This window comes from Pelophylax lessonae (genome assembly GCF_965119305.1).
Source record: "Pelophylax lessonae genome assembly, chromosome: 11".
In the NCBI taxonomy this organism is placed as follows: domain Eukaryota; kingdom Metazoa; phylum Chordata; class Amphibia; order Anura; family Ranidae; genus Pelophylax; species Pelophylax lessonae.
In genome coordinates, this window is record NC_138778.1 from 150,775,998 (window position 1) to 150,787,588 (window position 11,591).

Here is an 11,591-nt window from a genome sequence, read left to right on the forward strand (position 1 = left end):
TTACCTTGATTAGCTTAAAGATAAGACAATAGAATTGTTCATGGATGAGATGGTTTTGCAAAAGTTTCAAGCTATGAGTTCCACTGCTTGGATCCCAAAGAGACAGAAGCAGGCCATTGTTTATTTGACAGCAATCACCCACCAATGAAACACCCCTTTCAAGCAGATATAACCTTTAATGCTATTTATTCTCTTTTTCCACAATCAATTGTCCATTACTTTTATAGTCAGACTCTTCTGCATTTACTGGCCCATCTTCCCATTTCTTGCCCTATTACTACACCACAGTATGTGCTAGAGGCAATTGTCTATCTACAAATAAATTAATACATAAAATAACCTAATCCAGTGGTGCTCAACTTCTCTAATCACGGCACACTAAACAGTGCATATTTTTGCCCACTATCAGGTGAGGGCACAACTGCATTAGTTAGAATTGCAACTCTTGCACCTACAAGTCTGAAAAAAACTAAAAATACATGAACTCTTTTTTTGGTTCATTCATTATTTTGTGTATGGGTATGCTTGTGGTTTCATGAACAATGCAGGCGCATTGTGTTAAGGTAGCCCATTAATTTTTTAGAGGGCTCTCTATGCACTTCAATGCATGAAGATAATGCATCTACACTATTTCTGACAAAATTGGTGGTGCATATGCACATTTTTGTTACTAAAATGCCTTTTGGGCTGTCATTTAAATTAAATGCAGCACACAGCAATGCACATACTGTGTACCCACATGTGTTTTGCGGTAACACATGGTAAAGCCTGCCTTAACAAGTAACAGCAGTTCAAATTATTATGTGCCCTATAGGGTCCTTAAGTGCTGAAGTTGAGCACCACTGACCTATTCCACACTACTGTTTCTTGAATGTGGAGGATATTATTGCAGGGGTGAAAAGCCCTCTCCTACTAAATATCTTCAAGAATGGCTACTACTGCTCTCATCTGGCTCTCTCTTCGTCTTGACAGCTGTCTCTGAGTTTCCCCTGGTTTCGCCTTCATGGGTCTTCATGTGCTTGGTCAGATGATCACTTCGCATGAAGACACGACTACAGGAAGGACAAGGATATTTTTTTGCCCCAGTATGGGTCTGTAGATGCCTTTGTAGCTCATCACTTCTAGTGAATCTCTTCCCACAGAACAGCCAGTTGCAGACAAAGGGGCGATCTCCACTGTGCCAGCGCAAGTGAGCTTTCAGATGAGACGTCTTGGCATATGCCTTTCCACAGCCGGGTATGTGGCAGTTATGCATAATTTTACGCTTTGCTATATCATTACTTGAGCCAACTCGTTCTGCCTCTTGGCAGTTTGGGCAACGGCAAGCAGCTTGAGCAGCACTGCGTGGCATTGCTCGCCTGGCACCCTTTGGACGAGGAGAAGCATCTGAATTGGGATCAGCAGCATGAGATTCCATTGTTGCATCCAAATTTCCCATAAGATGGGGTGCAGTAGTCAGCATATGTGTAGAGGGAATGCAAAGGTCAGAGCCATATCCTCCTAAAGAGGTTTGGTGGGGTGCAGGAGCTGTAAAGCCTCCTGAGCTAGGTTGCATATCCATCCAGCTGGATCCAGCATGAAGATCCCACCATGAAGGAACACCACTCTCCTCCCCAGGGCCCCCATGGGATGGAGGTCTCATCCAGGACTCATATGGGTGAGACATCTCAAGTGGTGGGTGCAGAAATTTGGTGAATGATGTGGTTTCTGAGGAGTCTCGTCCTGCAAAAGTTTGATATGGCAGTCGTACAGAGGACAACGATGTATAGCGCTCAGCAGAGGAATAGGGTGAGTCTTGAGCAGTGTCTTCGTGAAGAGGCAAACTGGGATCACCTTCTGAATTGATGGTATACGGTTTTAAGGGGATTTCAGAGGCGGATGGAGATCCAGGAGCCTCTGACGGTTGGTTTCCCAGAGAGCTACATACAGCAGTCAGCATTGCAGAGAAGGTTGTGCAGCCAAGGGTGCTCTGTAAAAATGAAAACACAGTTATAAAAAAAAGTACAAGTAATACATTCTCTTACTCATTTTATAAAATGTATTTTATTCTCTCTTTCACATGAAACCATTAATATGTCTTATCTCTTTATATAAGTGATATATTAATAGAAATAAAAGATTTCTGAACAATTTGTTGAATATTCTGTTTACTAAATTCTACAAAGTACATAGTTTTCTATTAGATCACACACTGTAAAAATCAACATGCTACAAAACTACTTTTGGGTATATGCCTTGCTAAATTTCTCAAATTCAATTCATTGGGTTTCCGTTCACCCCATATGCCCCCCAAAAAATCTAAGAGGGCTGACTTTTCTAAAGTGTGATGTGCTGTGAAGTAAGGTAAAGAGAAGTGAACTCTGGGGGTCCATGTGATCTTGAACCCTTAGGTTCCTCATATGCTGCTGTGTGTAGCAGAATCATACCACCTTTCTTTGGTCGTGTTTACACTGGAATCCTTCTCTTCACTCCTGAAAATATAAGCTCTACTTGGTTCTTGTGTGCTCTTGAATTTTTATGTTCTTCCTATGATGTCCTATGCAGCAGAACCATAACCCCTTTCTGTGGATGTGTTTACGCTACAATATTACTCCCAACCTCTGCATTAAAACCCCTACTTGAGCTATGTGTGATTTTGAACCCAATATGTTCCTCCAATGGTGCTATGTTCATCATATTCATACAACCTTCCAAGGGCGTAACTACAGGGGTTGCAGGGGGTGCACTTGCAACCGGGCCCCATGCTCCAGGGGGGCTGCGTGGCTCCCCTGTACACCTGGATAGGAGGGGCAGCATGTAGAGAAATCACTGTCCTCCTTTTTCCTCCTGTAGCTGCAGGAGGAAAATGGAGGAGATTGGTTCTTCTGTATGCTGCCCCCGCCACTCCTCCTATCCAGTTCACTTGTGTTCTGCTGTCTTTGCAGGACTTGTGAAAGGGTCCCGCTGTGGGACCATGATAAAGGGCCCCGCAACAAGAGTAAAGGGTCCAAAGATCAGTGGGAAGGGCCCCGGCCAGGGGTCCAGGGGGCCCTTCATGGTTTCTTGCACCGGGGCCCTGAAGGTTCTAGTTACGCCTCTGCAACCTTCCTTTTGTCATGTTTACACTACAATAATACCCACCACCTGTTGTGACAGTGTTATGCTCTGCCACTGTGGAAATGTAGGCAAAAATGACACAGGATTCACATTAAGGCTTAAATGTAAAGTTCAAGACTATCATTCTTGAGCAAAGAAAACTGTTTTTGGTTTCCTCTGGATTCTGTAGTTCCAAATTGGGTCCCGGACATGAATGTTCCAAGTTGTGTTGGGTAAGACAGAACTCTTAATCCTGTGTCCAGATTTTACTAGGTGCCTGCAACCTGTGTGAGTACACAGGTGTGCAGGGTCGTTATATACTCAAGCCTGAGGATAGCTCAGGAGACCCAGTTTGGAGACAATTCCATATTGGAGACAGAAGGTCTCCCCCAGGAGTCAGAGGAGCCCCAGCCAGGAGTCAAGAGACGTGAGGTCTCAACCAGGGGTTAGAGGTGCCCCAGCCAGGAGACAGAAGGTCTCGTCCCAGCACTCAAGTGGGCTCCTATCAGGGTGTCGGGAGAACCCCTATCCAGAGGCCAGGAGTGGGCTGTGCAGAAGGGCGCTGCGACTAAAGACTATGCAAGCCAAGTGAACCGGGATAGGTGGACAATACAGTCAGAGGGACTGGTAAGAAGACAAGGAAGCCAGGTGTCTCTGTATTTAGTTGACTAATGATGTTGACGTGGAAGAGTCCCTGCATGGGAAACTAATGTTCATATGAACTTTCTATTTTGTTCAATAAAAGTGAGCTGCCATGCCCTAAAATACAGTTTGGACTGGCGGAACTCATTGGAAAAAGCATCTGCCACATTAGTATAATCACCCCATGACCACACTGTGCATTAAAACTCCCACTTGGTCCCTGTGTACTTTTGAAACCTTATGTTCCTCCTATAGATGTGTGTGTAGCAGAATCGTACCAACTTCCTTTGGCCATATTTACACTACAATATTACTCCTCACCTCTGCATTAAACCCCTACTTAGTCCCTGTGTGCTCTTAAACCCTTATGTTTCTCCTATGGTGCTGTGTAGCAGAATCATACCACCGTCCTTTGGCCATGTTTACACTAGACTATTACCCCTCACCTCTGCATTAAAACCCCTACTTAATTCTTGTGTGCTCTTGATCCCTTCTGTTTCTCCTATGGTGCTCTGTGTAGCAGAATCATACAAAACTCCAATGTGCATGCTCCCAACTTTCCCTGATTTCAAGGGACTGTCCCTCATTAACCACTTTAGCCCTGGAGGATTTTCCTGCTAAACGACCAGGGGGTATTTTGCGATTCGGCACTGCGTGACTTTAGCGGACAATTGCGCGGTCGTGCGACGCTGTACCTAAACGAATTTGACGTCCTTTTTTTCCCACAAACAGAGCTTTCTTTTGGTGGTATTTGATCACCTGTGTGCTTTTTACTTTTTGCGCGTGGGGGTCCGTGACCGCGCGGGAGCGCGCCTCCGCGGGCGCGCGCTCGCTCCCCAGAGCCTCACAGGCTAGCGACGTAGACCTACGTCGCTCTGCCTGTGAGGGGCTGACTGCCGCAGTAAATATACTGTGAGCAGTCGGCAAGTGGTTAAAAAAAAAAAAAAAGTCCCTCTGTCCTTCTATCCTCCTCATTTGTCCCTCATTTTGGTCTGATCTCTATGGTTGTATATAAAATGAACTACTTGTCTATCAAAAAGTGTTTTACAGTGCTAAACCTTTCATCCAATTTCTAAATTGCTGCATTTGTAAATTCCAAAAGCCAATAGAAAAGGAATAGTAGTGGTAAAAAAAAGCACTTGTGGGTTTGCCAGTCTTTTTTTGTAGAATTCTCCTTCAAACGGGACATGGCGCGGGGGGGGGGGGCGTAATCCTATGTCTACATACTTTTGCTAATAGGTGTCCCTCATTCCAACCTTAGAAAGTTGGGAGGTATGCTACTCGGTCCCTGTGTGCTCTTGAACCCTTATGTTTCTCCTATGGTGCTCTGTGTAGCAGAACCATACCACCTTCCTTTTGGCCATGTTTACGCTAGAATATTACTCTCTACCCCTGCATTAAACCCCTAATTTGGTCCCTGTGTGCTCCTGAACCCTTATGTTTCTCCTATGGTGCTGTGAAGCAGAATCAGACAACCTTCCTTTGGTCAGAATATTACTCTTCACCGCTGCATTATACACGTAATTGGTCCCTGTGTGCTCTTGAACCCTAATGTTTCTCCTAAGGTGGTCTGTGTAGGAGAATTATACCACCTTCCTTTGGTCATGTTTACACTAGAATATTACTCTCCTCTACTACATAAAAGCCCTACCTAGTCCCTGGGTTCTCTTGAACCCTTATGTTTCTCCTATGGTGCTGTGAAGCAGAATCAGACAACCTCCCTATGGTCGTGTTTGCACTAGAATATTCACCGCTGCAATATACACCTACTTGGTCCCTGTGTGCTCTTGAACCCTTAGGTTTCTCCTAAGGTGGTCTGTGTAGCAGAATCATACCACCTTCCTTTGGTCGTGTTTACACTAGAATATTACGCCTCACCTCTGCATTAAAAAACCCCTACCCTACCCATAATACTATTGACGAAAAACTATTACTATTACTTTATATAATTACTAATATAAAGGATTTTTCTTTATTTTATTTCTGTTTTCTTTCTTTGCTCTTTTCTTTCTCTATATTTTATAGAAGATTAAGTAGTTAAATGCAAATTACTCATACATGCTTCCACTATAAATAATAATTTGGTTATATAAGAATATAATTTGGTTATAGTTACCTATTTACAGATACACTGTCTGGCCAAAGAAAAAGTCGCCACCAAAAAAAAAAGGTCACACACTCTAAGGCTACGTTTACATGTTAACGGAAACCATTGCAAATCGCGGGACGCCTGTGCTTTGCCCGTTGATTTGCAATGGCACCACAAATGCTGTGCAATGTTGCCGCAATTTCCGCCTGCCGAATCACGGTAACATCGCTCAAACAAAATCGCGGGTCGCATGACGCCCGAAAAAGGTACAATAGCTTCTTTGGGTTGTCATGCGACCCGCAATTTTGTTTGCGCGATGTTACCGCGATTCGCCAGGCGGAAATCGCGGCAACATCGCACAGCGTTTGGGGTGCCATTGCAAATCAACGGCAACGCACAGGCGTCCCGCGATTTGCAATGATTTTACGGATCGCGGGCAGAATCGCAGTGATTCTGCCCGCGGTCCGCTACGCTAACATGTGAACGTAGCCTTATATTTAGTTAGCTTTGATTACAGCACACATTTACTGTGGCATTGTTTCGATAAGCTTCTGCAATGTCACTAGATTTATTTCCATCCAGTGTTGCATTCATTTTTTCACCAAATGATGGGAGAGTCAGACCACTGCGCAAAGCCTTCTCCAGCACATCCCAAAGATTCTCAATGGGGTTAAGTTCTGGACTCTGTGGTGGGTAATCTGTGTGTGAAAATGATGTGATGCATGAACCACTCTTTCACAATCTGAGCCCGATGAATCCTGGCATTGTCATCTTGGAATATTCCCGTGCCATCAGGGAAGAAAAAATCCATTGATGGAATAACGGAATAACCTGGTCATTCAGTATATTCAGGTAGTCAGCTGACCTCATTCTTTGGGCACAAGCAGTAACTATTTAATAGGCTAGCTACTGCATGCTTAGATTAGTTAGTTGCTTAGTTAATTCCAGGTGGCGACTTTTTTTGTGTCGGGCAGTGTATGTTAATGTGATTAAAACTGCATGATGTTAGGTGCAAAGATATAATATCAATGCAGTAAAAGAAAACATTGGTAGTGAGTAAAGCCCCGTACACACGTACCGATCGTCGGCCGACGATCGGCCGTCTTTTGTCCCCGGGCTGTCGGTGTCTGTTGAAAAGTGCAAAGACTGCACAAGAATTTTGTCCGCCGACTACAGCCGACTGCAGAAGTGATGTCATGTAATGGTTAACTTTCCCTGTGTTTTTTCTTTTCTGAGCATGCCCAGTCTTGCAAATCTGCGGTCTGTCGGCCGAATTCTGTACTGACTGGCGAACAATCGGCCGCTCTGGTGTCGGCATACAAAAATTTTAATGCTTGCAAGACAGATTCTTTTCGGCCGAATGTGCGCTGACAGCTGTCGGAGGCATCATACTAACAAGCCTACAATCGGCAGATCGGTCGTTGGTCGAAGCTTTTCGGCCGACGATCGGTACGTGTGTACGGGCCTTTAGATACAAGCTTTGTAAGTCTACCCCTTTCTGTTTCTGTTTGTGGCTTGCAAATTGCAAATTTTCAATAAAAAAAAATTAAAATAAAAAATAAAATAAATAATTAGATTAAAAAAAAAAAATATATATATATATATATATATATATATATATATATATATATATATATATACAGTGGGTACGGAAAGTATTCAGACCCCCTTAAATTTTTCACTCTTTGTTATATTGCAGCCATTTGCTAAAATCATTTAAGTTCATTCTTCTTCCTCATGAATGTACACATAGCACCCCATACTGACAGAAAAACACAGAATTGTTTACATTGTTGCAGATTTATTAAAAAAGAAAAACTGAAATATCACATGGTCCTAAGTATTCAGACCCTTTGCTGTGACACTCATATATTTAACTCAGGTGCTTTCCATTTCTTCTGATCATCCTTGAGATGGTTCTACACCTTCATTTGAGTCCAGCTGTGTTTGATTATACTGATTGGACTTGATTAGGAAAGCCACACACCTGTCTATATAAGACCTTCCAAAATCACAATGCATGTCAGAGCAAATGAGAATCATGAGGTCAAAGGAACTGCCTGAAGAGCTCAGAGACAGAATTGTGGCAAGGCACAGATCTGGCCAAGGTTACAAAAAGATTTCTGCTGCACTTAAGGTTCCTAAGAGCACAGTGGCCTCCATAATCCTCAAATGGAAGACGTTTGGGACGACCAGAACCCTTCCTAGAGCTGGCCGTCCGGCCAAACTGAGCTATCGGGGGAGAAGAGCCTTGGTGAGAGAGGTAAAGAAGAACCCAAAGATCACTGTGGCTGAGCTCCAGAGATGCAGTCAGGAGATGGGAGAAAGTTGTAGAAAGTCAACCATCACTGCAGCCCTCCACCAGTCGGGGCATTATGGCAGAGTGGCCCGACGGAAGCCTCTCCTCAGTGTAAGACACATGAAAGCCCGCATGGAGTTTGCTAAAAAACACCTGACGGACTCCAAGATGGTGAGAAATAAGATTCTCTGGTCTGATGAGACCAAAATAGAACTTTTTGGCCTTAATTCTAAGCGGTATGTGTGGTGAAAACCAGGCACTGCTCATCACCTGTCCAATACAGTCCCAACAGTGAAGCATGGTGGTGGCAGCATCATGCTGTGGGGGTGTTTTTCAGCTGCAGGGACAGGACGACTGGTTGCAATCGAGGGAAAGATGAATGCGGCCAAGTACAGGGATATCCTGGACAAAAACCTTCTCCAGAGTGCTCTGGACCTCAGACTGGGCCGAAGGTTTACCTTCCAACAAGACAATGACCCTAAGCACACAGCTAAAATAACGAAGGAGTGGCTTCACAACAACTCCGTGACTGTTCTTGAATGGCCCAGCCAGAGCCCTGACTTAAACCCAATTGAGCATCTCTGGAGAGACCTAAAAATGGCTGTCCACCAACGTTTACCATCCAACCTGACAGAACTGGAGAGGATCTGCAAGGAGGAATGGCAGAGGATCCCCAAATCCAGGTGTGAAAGACTTGTTGCATCTTTCCCAAAAAGACTCCTGGCTGTATTAGATCAAAAGGGGGGTTCTACTAAATACTGAGCAAAGGGTCTGAATACTTAGGACCATGTGATATTTCAGTTTTTCTTTTTTAATAAATCTGCAACAATGTCAACAATTCTGTGTTTTTCTGTCAGTATGGGGAGCTATGTGTACATTCATGAGGAAGAAGAATGAACTTAAATGATTTTAGCAAATGGCTGCAATATAACAAAGAGTGAAAACTTTAAGGGGGTCTGAATACTTTCCGTACCCACTGTATATATATATATATATATATATATATATATATATATATATATATATATATATATATATATATATATATATATATTTTTTTTTTTTTTTAATCTAATTATTTTAGTTTTTATTTTTTTATTTATTTATTTTTTATTGAAAATTTGCAATTTACATATATATAATTTTTTTATATATCTATTAATTTTATTTTTTTTATTTTATTTTTAATATATATATATATATATATATATATATATATATATGTATATATATATATATATATATATATATGTGTATATATATATATATATATATATATATATATATATATATATATATATATATATATAAACCCTACCTTGCCCCTGTGTTCTCTTGAACCCCTGTGTTTTTCCTATGGTGCTGTGTGTAGCAGAATAATATCACCTTCATTTTGTTGTGTTTAGAATAATACTCCAAATCTCTTCATTAAAGCCCCTACCTGGATTATGTCTAATCGTGAACCTTTCTGTTACTCCTATGGTGCTGTGTGTATCAGAATCACACCACCTTCCATTAGTCATGTTTACACTGGAATACTCCACCTCGATTTACACCCTTATTTTGCTTCTCTGGCTGTTTGTGTGCTAGAGTCACTGCTTCTCTCCTCTGAAGCTGTGAACGCTAGAATTTCCACTTGAGATCTCTAAACTTTCGTGTATAGGCAACAATATTAGTAAAATTGGCATCAGCCTAAATTGAAAATAGATAATAAATATAAATGTGAAGCTGCCCCTTTAAATGGCTCCACCATCTCTGAACAACAAAATATATAAAAAATAGTAATAGTAACACACAACCCCAATCAACATATATGCAATATGTACACATCAATCCAATAATTGTGAAAAAAAATATATAATAACAAAAGACAAAAATAAATAAATACAAAAGTCCATAGAACAAGATAGTCCTTGTTGTAAAACTCCAACCTCTGTACTTCCTGGTGTTAAAGCGGAGTTCCGGCCTCAGAAACGTTTTTTTGATAAAAATACTGCCCAAATAGTGATCCTTAGCCCTTAATATACTGCCCAAATAGTGATCCTTAACCCTTAATATATCTGCTAATCCCGTAGTTAATAGTTTTATATGTTTTGATTTATCTTACTTTTAAAATCCTTTGCTGAGCGCGGCCATCTTTGCTGGGGTTATACGAAGCCGCAGTGTATAGATATCTTCCCTTCTTCCTGGTTGTGTATGCAGAATGTGGTGCGAAATCTCGCACATGCGCAGTACTATGCGATCGGTTTCCATATCATATATTTTGCAAATAACGCAATGAGAAGAGCGGCCGGCCGCTACGTCACTGCCCATTGCCTTCTGGGAGTGATGAGTAAGAGCTCCCAGGATGCATTGCAGGACAGGAAGTGACTGTGCGGGCCGCGGCCTCAGAGGGAGGAAGTGGAAGAAAGGTGAGTATATTTTCTTCTGAAACAAGGTAAGTAAAAAAAAAAAAAAATCGGGACTATCCAATTGTTTTTCAGGTTACACTCAGCAAGCGGATGGCACAAAATCGATTGTGTCGATTTTGAGGCCGGAACTCCGCTTTAAAGTGCCCTAAATATTCCTTTAGTTAGTGCTCCACCACGGTGTGTATAAAATGCACACCTACCAACCATACATATCAGATAAGCCTTTGATATGTTAGGGCAGTGATGGTAAATCTATGGCATGCGTGCCACAGTTGGCAGCAGAGCCCTCTCTGTAGGCACGCGAGAACCGCTGCCACTGCCCGCACTGTGACAAGGTGAGAATTTCCCTCACTCGCTCCCCTTCTTCTGTAAAGCAGCACGGGGCAGGGACAGAGCGGTGCTTGCAGGGATCGCCGCCCACTCTGATTCCTCCTGCCTACCCATTGGCTGAGGCCAGGGACCAATGAGGAGCCAGGACAAGTGCACCATGGGACATGTAGTCCCGGAAGACTATGGCTCCTTTTTTAATCAATTAAAGAAAACTACAGCCCCAGCATGCCCTAAGAAAATAAGGAAGAGGCCTGGAGCCCGGGAAATAAAAAGGGATGAGAGAGAATGGAGAGCAAGGGTGAGAGGAGTGTGGAGACAAGAGTGAGAGGAGGCTGAGGTGGCTCAGGAGGAACCACCCCTGAAGTTGAACCAGCCAGAGAGGAGCAAGAGGATGGTGCTGAGAGGACACCATCAAGAGTGAGGAGGGTGTTCAAAGGCACCAACAAAAGGAAAAGCTGCTGCCAGGCACACTCACACTGGACACCAGAGCCATGTGAGTGCTGAATTGGCTACAATCCCCCTTGGAGTGTTGGGTGTCTGCAGTTTAATTGCGTGTTGGCACTTTGAAATTAGTAAGTTTGTTTTATGATGAAGTTTAGTCACTCAGGCTCAAAAGGTTTTGCCATCACTGTGTTAGGGTATCATTCTTGTTCCAGTTGTATTCATGATGTTCCACACTTGCCATGCTTAAAGGAGCTGTAAAGGAAGGAGATTTTTTCTTTATCTTAATGTATTCTATGTATTA

The 11,591-nt window shown here is 42.7% G+C and overlaps 1 protein-coding gene across 1 annotated transcript; it reads right to left on the reverse strand.

Annotated features, from left to right (window-relative positions):
- Window positions 1–745: 745 nt before the first annotated feature.
- Window positions 746–1,940, reverse strand: SP6 (Sp6 transcription factor). Its single transcript, XM_082273042.1, has one exon. The coding sequence runs from the start codon at window positions 1,937–1,939 to the stop codon at window positions 923–925; it is 1,017 nt and encodes a 338-aa protein (XP_082129168.1). The 5' UTR covers window position 1,940; the 3' UTR covers window positions 746–922.
- Between the last annotated feature and the right edge of the window lie 9,651 nt (window positions 1,941–11,591).

Bases quoted from the DNA above. Each gene is read 5' to 3' on its own strand.
- SP6 (XM_082273042.1), bottom strand. From the start codon at position 1,939: ATGCTGACTGCTGTATGTAGCTCTCTGGGAAACCAACCGTCAGAGGCT.